Here is a 20342-nt window from a genome sequence, read left to right as displayed (position 1 = left end):
GGTTAAAATATAATTTTTAAAATCACGGTAAGCAATCCATATTTTATATAAACCTAGGCATGTATTTGTAATTTATCCAAATCAAAATACAATCAATAATACATTTATTTAGGTATTAATTAACAAAGCTTAGTATAGGGTTAAATTCATTTGTGGTTTGGGTTAGAGCACTTTACCCCATGTGGTTCAAATATAGTCAGAAAGCCTTCATTTGGTTTTGAACTAAAGTGCTAAGATTTGTTTTTCAATCCAAAGTAACGGAAGGTATATTACACACACCATTTTTGTAGTGGAATTGTTTTTTGAAAAATTAGAATGAAATTAATACAACAAAAGGACAATTTTATCCCAATTTTCTCCAAACCTAAAATTAGATTAATATGTTAATTAAATAAAATAAATTAAACTAACATATAATTAAGAATTGATCTAAAATATGAAATATAATTAAGAATTGATTTAAAATATAAAATAAACAATAAATAAGAATTGATCTAAAATGTAATTAAATTAAAATTAGATTAACAAGTTAGAAATTATAGTAAATAATTAATAATTTTGAATTAATTGTAATATAAAATATAAATTAATTAAAATTAGATTAAAAAGTTAGTAATTACAATAAATAGTTCAATATTTAGGATTAATTGTGATCTAAAATACAACTAAACTAAAATTAGAATAAAAATTTAAGAATTACAATAAATAATTAAAAATTTATAATTAATCGTGATTTAATTGAATTAGCACTAGACATTATAAATTATGTGTATAAGAGATGAGAAAAAAAGATAATAACAAAAAAAATATAGAGTTTGAAGGTATTATAGTCATTTTACATATATAGTTAACGGTGTTAATAGTTGTATTTTAGTCCAAAACTACATAGAAGGCATATAGTTATTTTTAAAAGACAGGAGTAAAGTACTATTAAGTCATACCATACGGAGGTAAAATAGATTTTGTCCCTCAATATACATTAATATATATATATAGAAGGACAAACTACCAAAACTTTTTTTGAAAACATGGAGGGGAGGTTATATATTTTAGAGATAATTCATAGTAAATACTAGTATAATAAGAAATTTTGTTGAAATTGTCCTTGCTTGCCACCCTGGAATAGATCCATTCTTGAATACAATATGCATTTATCTTATTTATATTGGGTTGAAGTCACAAAAACATACTCACCAAAAATAGAAATAAAACTGTATACATTTTACAATCTCAAACTCTACTTTAATAGAAGTCTTGTGTACTGACTTGTATTTTTTTGAGTATAAATACTTATCTTAGGTGTTTGCAATTGTAACACTTGAAAGCAATGGCATCATCAAAACCAAAGGGGTTAGGGAGTTCACTGAGCATTCAAGAGCTTGCCAAACAGCCCATGCTTGGCATCCCGGAGCGCTATGTTCGTTTAGATAATGAACCTTCAACAATTCTCTCAGAAGATGCCACTTCTCTCCAAATGATTCCTATCGTTGACATGCAACAATTACTTATGGATGAAGCAACAGATTTTAAACTAGAGAAGTTGCACTCCGCATGCAAAGAATGGGGTATCTTTCAGGTTTTGATCTACCATATATCTTCATTTTTTGTTTAATTTTATTTTTATGACTCTGATCTGAATGACGGATGGCAAGATTCAAACCCTTGAACTCGTAGTAAAGTGTAGGGATTCTGTCCATTTAGCATAAAATGATTACACCAATTGTTTATAGGGCCTGTACATAAACCATGAAATTTTCCCATAATTAATCTTGATTCCAGAAAAAGAACAAGTCACAGCATAAAACAAGAAGAAAATAATTTTTTTGAATATTAATAGATTAATATGGTTTTTCCAAACAGCCTTGTATAGAATTATCATAATAAGATGTATGTGGGCGACCATCTGTAGAAAATGAAAATACATACTAATACTAGTCCTGATGCTTGCAGTTGGTAAACCATGGAGTTAGCTCTTTACTAGTGGAGAAACTGAAATATGAAATTGAAGAATTCTACAAGCTTCCTTCTGAAGAGAAAATGAGATTCAAGATACAGCCAGGTGATGTTGAAGGGTATGGACAAACCAAATCAATGGAAGAAGATCAAAAAGTTGATTGGGCAGATAGGTTTTTTATGTTCGTCAACCCTGTCCATAGAAGGAAGGCCCACCTACTTCCAGAGCTCCCTTCTTCACTTAGGTCCTCTCTCTCTCTCTCTCTCTCTCTCTCTCTCTCTCTCTCTCTCTCTCTCTCTCTCTCTCTCTCTCTCTCTCATGTTGTATGAATCTATGTATGTACTTACGGGAAATGCTAGAGAGCTCTAAATCTAGAGCTCTAATTTGAGCTCTAGTGATGTGTCAAAGCAAAAAAAAAAAAAAAAAAAAAACAAAACAAGGCACAAACATCACATCAGGGTGGGTCCCATCTTCCCATTAGAGCTATTAGAGCTCTTATATTAGAGCTCTAAAGCATTTTTGATGTACTTACACACAAGAACATGTTCCTACCAGCAACGGTGGAATCAAAAAATTAAGTTAGAAGGAACACTTATTAATTATAATTTTTTATTTAAAAAATCTCATGAGAAACATTAAGATAATAATAATTTTAGGAGATAAATTCAAACATAAAAAATTACATATTCATTATTAATAAGAATAAATCAAAATTCTATAATAGTCTGGAACAGCTCGGTATGGGATGATGATGTAAGTATGTAATTTTAGCACAAAAAATTATGGGTCAAAATTCTTAATTTTAAAAATAAAGACACATCATTTACAACACAAATTATTATAAAGTCTATTTAATTTTTATTTGATAGAAAAATATTAAAGAGATGACATTGCTTATAAATGATGTGTTTTGAATGAAAATTATTAAACAACCTTAGAGTATCATATGGCGTTACCTACGTGATGCTCAAAGCATAAAAAATCACTAATTACAAATCACACTAAGTGATATGTCAACTACTTGAAAATAATGAGTTCATTATATTCAATCTATAATATTTTTCGCTACACTATTGATTTAAACTATTATGTAAATAATATCACATAGTGTTCCCAAAGTATCAAATAATTACTTATTGTGAGCAATATAATAAATTCTTAACCAAATAACATATTAACAAAAAAGAAAAAATTCAAAACTGAGGGGCATGTGACCCCCTAGCCCTATGCTGCTTCCGCCCTTGCCTACCAGTGAAGTTAAAACAATGCTACAAAATAAAAAAAAAATTAGGTGAGTGTTTAGAATTTGATGTATTGATTAGATTAATCTTAGATGTAACCTTACATCAGAAAATGTGTCCGTCTATACCATATACTATTCAAATTCTAAATATTTTTTCTAGTCTTTTCCCTAGATACATAACATTTGTGGTGTATCCCAATCCAGTTGACATGTTTCATTACCTATGTAGTCTTTCTACCGTGGTTTTGCTTTTTATGTAATCTTCGGTATCTCGTTTATTACATTAATATAATGTCTTTTTTTGTTTATCAAAATAGTAATTATTATTAAAAAAAAAATTATGTATTGAAGGGTTGGTTAGGAAAATAGACTTTTAGGCTAAGCTAGGGATGTTCAAAAAAAGTCAAAAAGTCAAAAAGCCACTATCCTATTTAAGTCACATCATCTTATATAAGTCACATCACCTCTCTACCACATCACTTCAAACCCAACTCATATTTCATAAAAAGTCAAAAAGTACACTTATTTAGAACATCTCAAACAACCCCTTAGTGTTTTTTTTTTTTTTTTCTTTTTTTCATTTTTTTATTTGTTTTTTATTTTTTTATTTCATTCTTTTACTTTTTTATGTTAATGCTATCCCTAACAAAGTTGATTTGACAAATAATAAAAGGTTGATTTTGATTTTAGAAAAGTTTAGGTGGAAATTGATTTATTATTTTGTTTTAATCTTTAGTGTTTGTTTTTTTTAAATATCTCTTTTGATCTTTCTAGAAAAACTTGAAAAATAAAAAATAAAAAAAATTAATTGAAAACAAAAAGTTTAGAAAAAAAAATATATAACTTTTGTCAGGACATCGAAAAGCAAAAATGTTTTTGGCTTAAATAGTGAAAAAATATTTTATGTTTGTCACTTTTTTTTTTTTTTGAAACCAGACAGAGCTTAAGGATTGCATAATCTTTTTTTCTTTCTTCTTGTAGGGAAACCTTGGAGTCTTACATATCAGAGTTGCAAAAACTTGCAATGACACTTTTTGGATTGATGGAAAAAGCTCTAAAGATTAACAAGGGAGAGATAGAGGAGATGTTTGATGATGGAACGCAATCAGTGAGGATGACATACTATCCTCCATGTCCCCAACCTGAAATGGTGATGGGCCTTACGCCTCACTCCGATGCTACCGGCATCACCATCCTTCTACAAGTCAATGGAGTTGAAGGCTTCCAAATTAGAAAAGATGGGATTTGGATTCCTGTGAATTTCCTTCCAGATGCATTTGTTGTTAATGTAGGCGACATTCTAGAGGTCTGTTTACCATTCTCTCTCTATCATTTTCGAAACTCTTTACGTTGAATATTTCTGTTTCACACATGGTAGGAAGGGCTATTTTAAGAAGTAGGTTAAAAGTCACTTTCCAATTTTTTAATCCATTTCTCTGTCTCACAAAAAAGTTAAAAAACAGTTTTAAACCATCTTTCTAAAACACTCTTAGTACAGATAATTGAAGTTCTACTACCTTTCACTTTTCTTTATTTATGGATAAATTACATTCAATTCTCTTCAGATTTAATGAAATTGTCTTGTCTAAGATTTTTAAAATGACAAAAATCTCCTTTGAGGTATAGTTTTAAATTATATTGATATTTCTTGAGATTTAGTAAAATTGCAAAAATCTCCCTTGTGATTATTGAAATGACAGAAATCGCCCTTTATGTTTAGCTTTTCTTATAGATTCCCCCTTTGTTAATTTATCATAAACAAATAAATAAATAATAGAAATAGTTGATATCATCATATAATTTAATTACATTTTAATTTTATCCTTAAAATTGTGTGCAATTACAATAAAATAAAAACAATACAATTCCTATTTTATTCCTTTGTTTATTGATTGTATGTATGCCCTTTATCAAGAATCCACATGTTTCCAAGAATGTTGCAAATTAATTTTCAGAGATCCTGCACGCACAATATACTATCACAATCTTGGGGTAAAGAATACGGATGTAGAAATAAACAACAATGATAGAGACCACTAATTTTGGAGCTCTAAAAAGATCACTAATGACATGACACTCAATAAAAAAAAAAAAAAATACAACACCAAGGCCAAAACATCAAATCATTCATGGTGAAGCCCACTGCCACATCATTAGTGGTAGCACTAATTAGTGCTATCACTCATTTTTCTAGAAATAAAATAGCAATTGTGGGGATCGATTCTGCGGGATCTCTTAAAGACGATTCATAATATTCTTAGCAACATAAGTGTTTTGATGAAAAGACACACACAATCAAACCGTAACTACAAGTATAATCAAGAAAGAAAATATGAATTGTATTTTTTTAAAAAAAAATTCTTTGTAATTGGAAATAATTTTAAAAAGTAAATTGAAAATGTAATTAAATTATTTGATAATATGAACAATTTTTGCTACTTCGTATAAAGATAAAGCAATAGAAAGAAGGAATTTGTAATAAAAAATTAGACCTCAAAGGGTGTTTGTATCATTTTAGAAACCTCATGGGAGGTTCCTGTAGTTTTATTAAATTTCAAGTGAGGTCAATGTAATTTAAAACTAACCCTCAAGGAGATTTGTGTCAATTTTTTACAGTTTTATTAAATCTTAGGAGACGCCGTGTAATTTAAAACTAAATCTTCAAAAAGATTTTTGTCATTTCAAAAACCTCAAGCAAGGTTAGTGTAACTTACCCTTTTATTTTGAATTCAAGATAGAAGTGCCCGTAACATTATGGTTATGTTTGGTCTGTATATGTGAAATTATTTTGAAAAATAATTTTTTGGAAAGAGTTTATAAAATTAAAAAATTTGTTTGATTGTATGTTTTAAAAATAGTTTTGGAATTTTAGATTTTTGGATGATTTAGTTTTTATTTTTACTTTTGTTTTTATTTTAAATTTATTTTTTTTATTTTTTTATAGTTGAATAGATGAGTGTAAGAAAAAATGTGATTAATTGATGTGTAGGATGTAAGAAAAGGAGAGATGAGAGAGAAAAGTGCTTTTAATTTTTGTTTTCAAAAAATTTCCATCAAACAAATTTTTGAATTTTTTTCTCAAAAATTGTCTCTCAAGAGACAAACCAAACAAGGCCTCTATCATTCCTTATTTTATTTCTTATTTTAGCACAAATTAGAAATTATATATAACAAAATCTAAGTTCATGCATGGGAGATAAACATATTAATAACTAAGTTTACACCTCTAATTTGAATAAAAGAATCAGCCTATGAATTGAGGTTGTGTGTGTTGGTTTCCACACTAGATAAATGAATCGGGGTCTCTACGATTGCATTGGACAATTCAAGAATCAAGAGCCCTGAAAAATGAAAGAACCGTGAGAGTTGCTTGATCGGGATTGGCCAGAAAATTCCTTCGGCGTGAAAGCTAGGAGTCAGAGAAAATGATGTAGTCTCTCCCTATGTGCAGAGAGAGGGGAAGAGAGTCTTTGTATGTGTGATGGCTGGGAATTCCATAGCTTGCACTGAAATGGGTGTGTTGCTTATGTAGATGACTTGATTTGCTCTCTAAGGTGAGGATGATGGAGCTTTGGTTCCTTTTGGTATTCTCTGTCATAGCTCAGGTGAGGAACCACTGAGCTGAGCATCCATGCTTATACATGCCCACTTGAACTGTATATATATCATTGCACATTCATTTTCCTAATAGTTTTCTTGATTCTTGGAGAGGGGACCAGCTGAGGTGGCATTTGCACATGCGTGCTTACAGCTTAGACGCCTGCCACTAGAGGCCTCTGGTTGGTCTGCTTGTTTCCTTGGCCCAACCTTGTTCGGCCATCAATGAAGTTGTTGTAGAGATGGGCTAGGCCCATATGGATGACTTTGTGTGAGCTTGACCCTCGTCGATTCTGCTGATGGACTCGACCCATAAGGTTCTGCTTATGGGTTTTTCCCATATTGTTCGGTTTATAGGTTTGACCCATATAGTTCGGCCCATCTTAGGCCTTTGTATAAGTTAGCCTTGTTCCAAGTGCTTGAGGACTTAGGAGATGATCCAGGAGGATCTGGACTCGATGTGGCTAGCCCATGTTGGTGTTTGGCTAATTAGGTATTGGGCTTGATGAGTTGGACTGGCCTAATAGGTTTGACCCACTCCATTTATATTTAGTAACGAAAAAAGCCACTTGGGCATCCAAAAGTTTTCTGTTTGGCATTTTCTTAACTTAGTTGAGGATATTCTTAGAATTTAGAGGAATCCAGTGCAGGACGTTCGAGCATCCCTATGTTTGTTGCTAAATATACTTACTTTCCCTTCATTTTCCTTCCCTTGTCTTTGGTTAGGTTTTTTTTCCTGTTGGACCCTTGCCAACTCTTAGTATTGTTTTTTTCATGGGTTATTGCACATGATTGACTAGTTGAACATCTGTCAACTTAGTTAGGATATGCTCTGCAACGCCCCCAAATTATTTAATGCAAAACATCAAATAAAACATAGTTAAACCCAAAAATCTCATCAACATCATAATACTATTAACCCCAAAAGGTCCTCTTTATCATTGAACTAAGGTTTTCATTTGCAGCTCTGTGTTCAACATATTATATACACTTCTACTTGACAAAGTTCAACAAGTTAGAGGATATAAATAGAAGGCCTTAATGGCATACAAAAATTCAAGGCATTGCCTTGTTACAACAAAAATAGACTCATGGTCCTAAGCAAATAAGCTTGGAGCTTCCACATTAATGTCTATGAGCCTCGATGCTCCAATCAAAACAAAAGAGTTTACTTCCTCTCACTGAGGTGGTGGCACGTCACTAATTCTCGAAAATGTTAGATAGAGATGAGCTATATGCCCAATAGAGATACATTTAACAAAGTATCTAATTATTTGAACATTCACATGGCATTATCACAACCCAAATGCTATTTAAAGTTTATGTTCAAAAATAAAAAAAAAAGGCAAGAAAAAAACAAATGCATCTTTGTTCCATTGAAAACCTTTCTCAAATCGGGGTTGTAAATATGCCATGAGTCCCTCATAGGGGCCCCATACAACATATATATATAGATTTATAACCAAAACTATTCCCTACATTTACCGACTATTAATACGGCAGGTGGTGGGCACCCAAAATTATCCATTTTTCCATTTTTGTTGACTATTATACAGGAGGACCAGTGGATACCTAAAAACATTTTTCCACATTTATCTGGCAATAAGCTCAAGACAAGGCATTTGGGCACCTTAACTCCCTGCGCGGATACTGACACAACACGTTGTTCTAAAAAATCGACTCTCTACCCCGACCCATACACTATTTACATCCCCCTTTTCACCACCTTCCAAGTAACCGAGCATTCACAAATACATGAGATAAATAGTCAAATGTACAACACATGGATTTTCAATTTCCAAATCCACCAATCCCAGTTCAACATACATTAATAATGTACTAAAAAATCTAGTTATCCACTTATTTATGTCTAATGTCTAACAACTTTCATGATTTGAAAATCAATTCCATCCAAACATTATTTTTTTATCAAAATCAAAACTAGGATTTTTAACAAATTTGGGGTCTTTATGCCCTCTTCATATATGTAGGAGTTCTCAACATCAATCTCATAATCCATAAGAATTTATTTGAAATCTTGATAAAAGTTTGGTAAAATCCCTTTTTGTTGAACAAAAACTCAACTTTTGCTCAATCAACAAAATAAAGTATAATGGTCACAATAATACCACATAATTATCTTCAAAATAAAGAGATACTAAGTTCAAAGTAGCCCTATCTTAAGAAAAGTGCAAGAAGACTAGACTTTAGGAAGAATCATTTGTAGAATCGAAATCCAATTAGTAGAAAGTAAGATCTTTATATACACTCCACTTCTTGCAAGGGATTTAGACTTGAATCTTAGTGGAATAAGAGATATATAGGGAGGGAAATCTAGGATTTTCCAAATTTGAGAGAGAAGAAGGAAGAGAGAAAAACAAAGTGAAAGAAATGATCTAAAAAGTGACTTCTAAGTTTCTAAACTTGCGCATACCGCTTGAGCGGTTTGAGACCTCTCAATATCTCTGCCTACAAAATGAGATACTGGGAACCCCTTATCTTCGCTCAAGCGGTCTTTTGACCTAGAAAACAAACTACTGGAAGCACCTTATCTTTGCTCGAGCAGTATTTCCACTGCTCGAGCGGTCACCTGAGGCAAGTTGCCAAAATCTCTCCCCCTTAAGGAATTTCGCCCCCGAAATAACGTCAATCTTCAACACAACAACAACAATAAGATAATAATATAATAATCATCAATTCTTGATAATCCCTAAATAGTGAACGAACAATTTTTTAGTAGCAAAAAAAGGAAAAGAAGAAGGTATGGGTTACATTTGGTTTACCACATATTAAAGGAGAAAAAAAAAGAAAAGAAAAGAGAACAACAATCCAAGTGGATACATCACATATTTTAGAATAAGTTCGGGTATTTCTCACGAACATCGACCTCATCCTCCCAAGTTGTTTCCTCAATGCTGTGATGATGCCACAACACTTTGACTAATGAAATGGTCTTATCCCTCAACACTTGCTCCCACGTATCTAGAACTTGAATCGGTCTTTCCTCATAAGACGCATCCTTATCAACTTCAATATATGTCCAATCTAATACGTGGGAAGCATTGGGCTCCTACTTGCGAAGCATTGACACATGAAACACATTGTGCACTCCTGAGAGTTATGGTAGTAAGGCGGGACGATACACAACTTTTCCTATTTACTCTATCATGTCAAAAGGGCTAATAAATCAGGGAGATAATTTTTCGCTTCGACCAAACCTTATTAATCCCCTCCAAGGCGAGGTCTTTAAAAATACATGGTCTTATACTTCAAAAGACAATGGTTTCCACCTCCGATCGACATAACTTGTTTAACGGCTTTGAGCTGTGACTATGCTCCTTTGAATGAGAGCTACCTTCTTGGTGGTCTCGCAAACCAACTTAGGCCCAAGCATAGGTGAATCCCCTATTTCAGCCCAACAAACAATTGATTTGCAAGGACATCCGTAAAGAGCTTCAAAAGGTGCCATCTTAATGCTAGCCTGGTAACTATTACTGTACGCAAACTCAACTAATGATAAGTGTTTCTCCCAAGACCCTTTGAAGTCTAACACGCACGCTCTTAACATGTCTTCCAAGATTTGTATGGTACACTCAGATTGTCTATCAGTCTGAGGATGGTAGGTAATACTAAAATTCAGTTAGGTACCCAAGGCACTTTAAAGACTCCGCCACAACCTAACAGTGAAATAAGGATCTTTATCAGACACTATGCTCACCAGAACTCCATAGAGCCGAATAATTTCACAGATGGAATGTTTAACTAAATATTCAACAAAATCACCCGTACTCATGGTAAGAAAATGGGCCGACTTGGTGATTCAGTATACGACCACCCATATCGCATCATTACTCGTTTGTGTTCTCGACAGGCCCGTAACGAAGTCCATGTTAACATATTCTCACTCCACTCAGCAATTGGTAGAGGTTGTAATAATCCCGTAGGTTTTTGCTGTTCGGCCTTGACTTGTTGATAGGTTAGGCACATAGACACAAATGAAGCTACATCCCTCTTCATACCCCTCCACCAAAACTGACGGCTAAGATCATGGTACATTTTTGTGCCTCTCGGATGTACCGCAAGATGAGAGTCGTGGAATTCCGAAAGAATTCATCTCTTATAGGCTCAAGCACAAACAATCTATCAAAATAATGGACACTCACATCGACATAAACATTCAAACCCTTCTCTTCCTTTCCCTTGGAGATTCTCTCCCTAATAGTCTCTACTTTCGAGTCACTCTGTTGGGCTTCCACTACTCGTGTAACAAGGGTAGGTTGTACGATAGGGGTGAACAGGGTAGCTCGCTTAGAGGACTCGCAAAATTGCAAGTCAAACTCATTAATATCCCCTGTCATCTTCTATTCCCTCACTGCGAGACTAGCCATGGTACTTATGGATTTTTTACTCAAGGCGACAGCCACAACATTGGTCTTTTTGAGTTGATAGTGTAATTCAAAGTCTTAATCCTCCATGAATTCCACCCATCTCTGTTGGTGCAAATTCAAAACTTTTGTCGAAAATAGGTACTTAAGACTCTTATGATCAGAGAATACTTCAAATTTGTCACCATATAAATAATATCTCCAAAGTTTCAAGGCAAATATGAAAACGGCAAGCTCCAAGTCATGGGTCGGGTAATTCCTCTCTTCAGTTTTAATTGTCGAGAACCGTATGCTACAACCCTATCATTTTCATCAAAACACATCGCAACTCTTCCTTAGAAGCATCACAATACACTATATACCCCAAGCCACGTTCCGATATAATGAGAATAGGAGCGATAGTCAACCTAAGCATTAGTTCCTGAAAGGATCTCACAAGCTCCACTCCAAACGAATTTCATTCCCTTTACGAGTCAATCTAGTCGAAGGCGCTGCTATAGAAGAGAAATTCCTTACAAAGCGGCGGTAGTAACCAACTAGACCTAGGAAACTACGAATTTCAAAGGCATTTTTAGGTTGATCCCAATTTTGTACAGCTTTAATTTTTGAAGAATCCATTGTAACCCCGTCCCGGAAACTACATGGCCCAAAAATTTCCTTCCGAGAGCCAAAACTCACACTTGTCAAACTTCGCATACAAACGATGTTCCCTAAGGAGTTATAGGACAATGAGGAGGTGCCCTTGTGCTCCTTCTTGGAAGGTGAGTAAATCAAAATGTCGTCTATAAAGACAACTACAAATTTGTCGAGAAACTCTTGGAAGATTCGGTTCATCAAGTCTATGAATGTAGCAGGCGCATTGGTCAACCCGAAAGGTATGACTAGAAACTCATAATGACCATATCTCGTACGAAAGGTCGTCTTAGGAATATCCTCAACCCTAACTCGTAACTAATGGTAGCCCGATCTCAAATCTATCTTCGAAAAACAATGCGAACCTTTGAGTTGATCAACAAGGTCATCTATTCTAGGCAAGGGATACTTGTTCTTAATCGTAACTCGATTCAATTTGCGATAACCTATACAATATCTCAACAAACCAACTTTCTTTTTAGCAAACATGGCCAGAGCTAACAACGGTGAGATGCTAGGACATATGAAGCCCTTATCTAACAATTCTTGTAGTTGTTCCTTTAGGACAACTAATTCAGCTAGTGCAAATCTATACAGTGACATGGAGATATATGCCATGCCTGGCACTTGGTCTATGGAAAACTCAACCTCCTGGTGAGATGGTAATTTGGTGAGATCCTCTAGAAAGACATCTGAGTACTCGCAAGCCGTTCTTGGAAACACATCTCTGACCTTACTACTCCTATCGTCTAAGAAGGTTGCTAGGAGAAAGCTAAGTTCGCATTGACCACGTGGGTCATAGAATGGTGGCAACAATCTATCGGTTCTACTCCCTAGGAAAGAGAAGCAATCACCACTTGACGTGCACATAGTAACTCTCCTACGGTAGCAGTCTATAATGGCACAGTAGGAGGACAACCAATCCATGCCGAGGATGATATCAAATCTAGACATATCTAACAACCCAAAGCTAAATAGAAGTCAATAATTAGCGACCTCAATTACACACCCACGACATCCTTGATTCAAGAAAATCTTACCACCAATGGGTGACTCTACCTTGAGCGGAGACTTTAATTGCTCACTTTCTAACCCCATTATGGATGCAAATGCAAATGCTATGAATGAGTCAGATGCCCTAGTATCTATCAACACACTGGCCTTATTATTAAAAATAAGATATATACCTCTCACCATGGATGGCTCTAAAGATTGTTCTGATGTGGTGATGACATACACTTTTTCTTGTGGTCTCTACTCTCCTAGGTTGCCTCGCGAAACATGGACCTGCTGCACAAATTGTGTTAACGTAGCCCTGTGCACTACTCTGGATGCTTGACCCGATTTGGTTGGCTGATGAGATTGTCTTTGCCCCTAGCTTGTTTGGAAGCCCACTAACTAGCGAGATCTCAATACATTAGAAGTCCTTGCTTTCTGTGGGCAAAACTACTTCAAGTGCCTCGATTGGCCACACTGGTAGCAAGATGGTGCTTGGCCCCTAGTTTGGGATTGATTATGGAAGTCAGCCAACTATATGTAAGCCCCAACTCGTTGACTACACGCTAAAACCTTGTAGCCCAACTGGCCAGATCTATAACAAGCACAACGGGTTTGACCCATGTTCCCCGAACCACCAATCGTCATTGAGCCGAACAACTTAGCTTGTTGTGGTGATGAATGATAGGATGAAGAGCTCCTACATTTTTTCGAAGACCCCGAATCACCCCTAGACTCTGAGTACCCCGACCTCTTTGATTTTTGTCTGGCATCCTCAACCTCCATCATAATCTTCACATGAGCCATGGCTTTCACAAGTCAGTCATAATCTTTGATCATGTTACCCACTACCTTCATTAAAATTTTCAGTCTTAACCGCTTCTCAAATTCTAAACATTGGCGTCCTTCAGTTACTATTAGTTCGGGTGTAAAGCGGGATAAACTAGTAAATGTGGCATCAAACTCGGCCACAGGCGTGTCGAGCTGCAATAGCTCTTGAAACTGTCTCCTCAACCATTCCCTAGTAGTAGGAGGGAAGAACTTCTCCTGGAAGGCATGCGTGAATGCCTCCCAAGTGTGCTTAACATGATTTTTGGCATACTTCCACCATTGCCCCACCTCTCTTTTCAGTTGGTAGGCTGCCAATGCTACCTGTAACTCACCCTCACGAATGTTGAAGATCTCAAAAGATTTGACAATCTGCTCTAACCACTCATCTGTTTTCATAGGGTTGGACCCGCCATTGAACTCGGCGGGATTTGAGCGAAAGAATTCTTTTTTTAGAAAGGAAGTTCTAGTCTCACCTTCGACGGTCCTAGCTGCTTGTTCAGCTCTCAGTATGTCCATAGACTCTCTAAGAGCTCCAGCTATCACCCGGGCCACAGCCCCAATTACGTCTTGGACCAGTGGAGCGGCCACATTGTTCTAATCCACTCCTTCTTCTTGTGGAGGGATCTCCGATTGGGCAAGAACATTCCGACCATCCCAGCGAGGTCTACCACGATCTCTACCATGTCCTGAAATACTATAAGAATCATAGATAAGATTAAAGTCATGACTCGTCTTTCTACACTTAGTCCCACCCGTCCCGTATGCACTAGCATGTGAATATACATGTATTTAAACCACATTTGGAAAACCACATAAGCACCTTGTCGCATAGAGAACATACGAATCACCCTTCTAAGATATCAATATATCCCACGATGCTCAAAGACTTCCAAGTGGAAAAAGCATTGATCAGGTGCCTTTCCCAAAGCACTTCAATGAGTGCAGTGGATCCAAGTTGTATCCTAAAAGTTTGATCCCCATACCCACTTAATCACATAAACACATAAAACGTACACGGTAAACTAAGAGCCTCGGTGCTCCAATCAAAATTTGATCCCATACCCACTTAACACCCATGAGCCTCGGTGCTCCAATCAAAACAAAAGAGTTTACATCTTCTCATTGATGTGGTTGCACATCACCAATTCCTGAAAATGTTAGATATGGGTGAGTTATATACCCAGTAGAGATACATTTAATAAAGTATCTAATTATTTGAGCATTCATATGGCATTATCATAACCCACACGCAGCTTAAAGTTTATGTTCACAAATAAAAGGGGCAAGAAAAAAACAAATGCATCTTTGTTCCATTGAGAACCTTTCTCAACACGGGGTGGTAAATATGCTACAAATCCCTCATACGAGCCCTATACTATATATATATATATATATATATATTTGTAACCAAAACAATTCTCTACATTTGTCAGCTATTAATACAGCGGGTGGTAGGCATCAAAAATCATCCTTTTTTTCATTTTTGCTGACTATTATACGGTAAGACCAATGGACATCCAAAAATATTTTCCCACAATTGTCTAGCAATACGCTCAAGACATGGCATTTGGGCACCTTAACTTCCCACGCGGATACTGACATAACACATTGTTCTCAAAAACTGACTCTCTACTCGGACCCATACACTATTTAGCTCCCCTTTTTTACCACCTTCCAAGTAACGAAGCATTCACAAATACATCAGATAAATAGTCAAATATACAACACATGGATTATCAATTTCCAAATCCACCAAGCCAAATTCAACACACATTAATAATGTACTAAAAAAATCTAGTAATCCACTTATTTATGTCTAATGTCTAATAAATTTCACGATTTGAAAATCAATTCCATCGAAACATGATTTTTCATCAAAATCAAAACTATGGTTTTGAACAAATTTAGGGCTTTTATGCCCTCTTCATATATGTGGGAGTTCTCAACATTAATACTCATAATGCATAAGAATTTATTTGAAATCTTCATAAAAGCATGGTAAAATCCCTTTTTGTTAAACATAAGACTCAATTTTTGCTCAATCAACAAAATAAAGTATCATGGTCTCACAACAAAACCACATAATCTTCTTCAAAATAAAGAGATATTAAGTTAAAAGTAACCTTACCTCAAGAAAAGAGCAAGACGACTAGACTTTAAGAAGCATCCTTTGTAGAATTGAAATCCAATCAGTATAAAGTAAGATCTTTACATACACTCCACTTGTTGCAAGGGATTTGGGCTTGAATCTTAGTAGAATGAGAGATATAGAGAGAGGCAAATCTAGGGTTTTCAAAATTTGAGAGAGAGAGGAAAGAAGAGAGAAAAACAAAGTGAAACAAATGATCTAAAAAGTGAATTTTAAGTTGTTGAATTCACGCAGACCACTCGAGCAGTCTTTTCACTACTCGAGCAGTGAACAAGACCTCTCAGTATCTCTGCCTACAAAATGAGATACTGGGAACCCCTCATCTTCGCTCGAGTGGTCTCTCGACCTGCAAAGCAAACTATTAGAAGCACTTTATCTCCGCTCGAGTGGTATTTCCACCACTCGAGTTGTCACTTGAAGCAAGTTGTCACATGCTTCCCTAGTAATGATTTATCCTCAACCTTTTTCGTTATTGATAAAGATTGGTGTATTCTCTTATGTATCACTCTTTCTTTATCAGTAAAATTTTCCATTTCTTTTTGCTGAGCAAACAAAAAAATCATGCGAAAGTTACTAAATTGGGTTGGATTATCTGATCAGGTTTCCAAAATTTGCAAATCGTTTTTTGATGATCTAATGTCAAATATGGCAATCGCAAACTCAAAACAAATTTGAACAAGAACTTAATTGGATTGGATTCAAATTTTATTAGATCCAATCCAAATTGGGTCCATTTATAAGCCTAATTTCATATGCATCGCATAAATAGACATGTAAAGTTGATCTACACTCCATATAGTGATGTTCGAGATTTTTGTATTCTCACTCAAAATATAATTTTAATTATTGCTAAATATTCTACATTATACGTTTCTCATTCTTCATGTTTTTCTTTTTGGCTCCCCCTCTCCCCCCCCCCCTCCCCCCGATGATCAAATCTTGGGTTCGTCCCTAATGATAACACACCAGTCAAGGTTTTAAACATCTAGAAGGAGGTCCCATTTATAATAATAAAAGGACCAAATGCAAACCTATCATCTCAAAGAGTCTGAAATGATACATGTCGTCTCTGTAATGCCCTGAAATATATATCACATGAGCATACAACAACCAAGCATAGCCAAGTACCATAGAATCTTCTTTCTCATTGAACTAAGGTTTCAAATTACAAATCCCAAGGTCTACACACCAATGACAATTCAAGTTCATTATCTAGTTTAATAAGCTAGAAGACAATTCAAAAGTCATTGCCATAGAGGCATACAAAAGTTTAAGATGGCACCATATAGAACAAAATAAATTCTAAATGCCCGTCACACGGCTTTAAGTCTTCACAATTAATTATCCTTGAGCCACAACTCCTAACCAAAAACAAAATGTAAACTCCAGGTCACTACTATGGTGTCACATCACCAATTCCTAAAAAGTTAGATAGGGATGAGCTATATGCCCAGTAGAGATATATTTAACAATGTATCTAAGCGTTTGAAAACGTGCATGGCACAATTATTATTCGGAAAATAATAATTCAGGATTTAAGTCCAAACATTTAAAATGAATGAGTAAAACAAATATGCTCGTTGCAAGAAAACCTTTATCAATACAGGGGAGTAAACAAGTCATAAATCCCTTGTAGGATACCCAACACATATACATATACACATACATTTGTAACTGAAAATATCCCCTACATTTGCTGACCACACTACGGCAGGATGTGGGCACCCAAAATCATTCGTTTTTCCACTTTTGTCGACTATTATATGGCAAGACCAGTGGACACCCAAAAACATTTTCCCACATTCGTCCGGTGATATACGCAAACAGGGCAATTGGGCAACTTAAGTCCCCGCGCGGGTACCAACTTAAACCCGACTCTCTACCCCGGACGCATACTCAATTTACCTCTTCTTGAACCAGTTTTTCCAATAACACAAGAAATAAATACAGAAACAAGATTTATAATTTCATTTATATCCAAATCACAATCTCAATTCTACTATTACCATCTATAACTTCCATCCTGTAATCATTCATAAAATTACAAGAACTAAAGGTAACTTTAGTCACAATATCACTATTCATCAAGATCAAAATTAGGGTTTCAATAATTTTGGGGCTTTTACTTTATTTTCATAAATATATAAGTTTCCAACATCAATAATCGTACTCTATGAAAGGTTGAGTAAAGCTCCAACAATTGTCAAATAAAATTCCCTTTTTTGTCAAATACAAGTTTTACCTCACTCAATCTTTAAATCAAGTCTTATATTTACCATCACACCACGTAAACAGTTTCAAATCAAATAGATACTAAGTTAAAAGTAACCCTACCTCAAGAAAAGGGCAAGAAAGCAAGATTTTTAGAAGAATCCTTCACAAAGCCAAGATCCAATTGGTAGAGATGATGATCTCCACGTATACTTCACTCCTTCCAAGTGATTTAGTCTAGATCTTAGAGAAATGAGAGAGATTTGGGATAAGAAACTTAATGTTTTCAGAAAAAGGGAGAGGAGAAAGAAGATAGAAAGAAAAAGGGTGAAGAAATGATCTAGAGAGTGCCTTTTTAAATTGTTGATTTCGAGCAGTGCGCTCGAACAGCGAACGAGGCTTCTCAGTATTTTTGTTTGCAGAACAAGATACTGGGAGCCCTGCATCTTCGTTTGAGCAAACTAATGGTTGCTCAAGCGGTCTACCATGACCTGCAAGACTATTGGATGCCCTCAATCTGCACTTGAGCAGTGCTTTCACGGCTCGAGCGGTCACCTGGAACAAAATGTCACAGTCTCACCTTCCCTTCCACAAATCTGAGATAATCCATCTTTCGTATTCTGAATAATCCAAATCTTCATGAGCATTTTGCTAACTTAATTCTACCACACTAGGCGAGCCAACCAAAGAGTTTCATTTTGTTTGGAGCTGCATTGTTCCAGACAAAGCTCAAAACCTTTATCTTAGGTCCTAGACAAAGATCAACATTTTGTTTGGAGCTGCATTGACCCTAAGAATTTTTTAATATTCATGGGATGAAAAATAACTAAAAAAAAAAAAAAATTACAAGGATAAATTATAATTTTTCCTCCTAAAGTATTAGTGAATTTTCATATTAGGTCCTATACTTCTTTTCTTTTTTTCTTTTTTCCTTTTTTTTTTTTTTGTTTTCGTTTTGTTTTTTGTTTTTTGTTTTTGTTTTTGTTTTTTGTTTTTTGTTTTTTTTTTCGTTTTCCCCCAATTTGCTCCTAATTTTAGACCAATAACCAACAACCATTCAAAAATTTTTGAAAAATTCCATCTAGATGCAACTTCGTGAGATGTGGCATTTTACTCAACTCAAACCTGATGGCAATCCATGTATAAAAAATAATTTCCCACATTTACCTCTTAAGTATTGTATTTCTCACATTTATCCCTTCAGTGTTGTGCATATATATTAGACAACAATTATCAATGTGAGAAAAATGTATTACTTATAGTAGTCATGGGTTCCTCTCGAGTTTAGGTTGGGTAACATATTACATTTCGCCAAGTGACACCACATTATTTTTTATTTAAAAAAAAAATTCCAACAACAATTTATTATTGGGCCTAATTAGAAATAATTAATTATTTTAAGAATCAAATTTGTCAAAAAATACTTTGAAAACTAAATTGAGATCTGGCTAATACTTTAGGAGTAAAGTGTAATTTGCCCATAATATGATATTACATGTACTTCTAATTATTTTTCCTCACTTATGATGTGAATTTACAGATATTGAGCAATGGTCAGTACAACAGCATTGAGCACAGGGCAACTGTAAATTCAGTAAAGAAGAGAATATCCATTGCAATGTTCTTCAACCCCAAGTTCGAAGCAGAGATTGGACCTACAACTAGTCTCGTAAATCTACAAAATCCACCATTATTCAAAAGGGTTGGAATGGAAAAGTATACTAAAGATTTTTTTTCTCGTAAGCTTAAAGGCAAGTCATTTTTAGAGCTAATGAGAAAGATTGAAAATGGAGAAGATAGCACAACTTGATGGCAATCACTTTAATAATCTTAAAAATAGCAATAATGACTAGATTTGTGGTCATCCTAATTAATTAAGAAAAAAAAATATTGGTATATGTACTACATAATGTTATATTATGGTTTCGAATGCAACCTCTAAGCAACATGTCATGTGTGAGAGACAGCACATGATCCTTCACTTCATTTGTTAGACAAGCCTAAATATAACTAGTTTGCTCAATGAAATTAGATGTTTGATATCTTTTTATGTACAAATATTGTATGAATAAAATGTTGTGTGGTTAAAGTATTATAATTGTTTCAAGTTTTACTACTATCCATTTATTTTCTCAGCTGGTAGAATATGTTAATCTTAAATCGAATTTATATTTACTCAGGTTTGATAGTTAATTTTACAAATGAAAGTATCTAAAGATAAGAATTGTACCATGTTGGTTATATTAGTGTCAAAATTTCCTGAATACTACTTTATCCATTTATTTTGTTGTATTATTGTGCAAAGAAACTAAATTTGGTCCTACTCATTTATAAGTTTTTGTT

At 34.7% G+C, this 20342-nt stretch overlaps 1 protein-coding gene across 1 annotated transcript; it reads left to right on the top strand.

The window, feature by feature from the left end:
- Nucleotides 1-1082: 1082 nt before the first annotated feature.
- On the top strand, nucleotides 1083-20099 carry LOC114277017 (oxoglutarate-dependent flavonoid 7-O-demethylase 1). The gene is made up of 4 exons (XM_028218837.2): nucleotides 1083-1576; nucleotides 1951-2198; nucleotides 4179-4503; nucleotides 19540-20099. Exons 1-4 carry the CDS (start codon nucleotides 1328-1330, stop codon nucleotides 19807-19809), a joined length of 1092 nt encoding a protein of 363 aa, XP_028074638.2. The 5' UTR covers nucleotides 1083-1327; the 3' UTR covers nucleotides 19810-20099.
- Nucleotides 20100-20342: the final 243 nt, after the last annotated feature.

This window comes from Camellia sinensis, chromosome 9 (genome assembly GCF_055761805.1).
Source record: "Camellia sinensis isolate YWXY chromosome 9, ASM5576180v1, whole genome shotgun sequence".
Classification (NCBI taxonomy): Eukaryota; Viridiplantae; Streptophyta; class Magnoliopsida; order Ericales; family Theaceae; genus Camellia; species Camellia sinensis.
The sequence above is the reverse complement of the archived record's forward strand: the minus strand, read 5'-3'. Positions and strand labels throughout refer to the sequence as shown.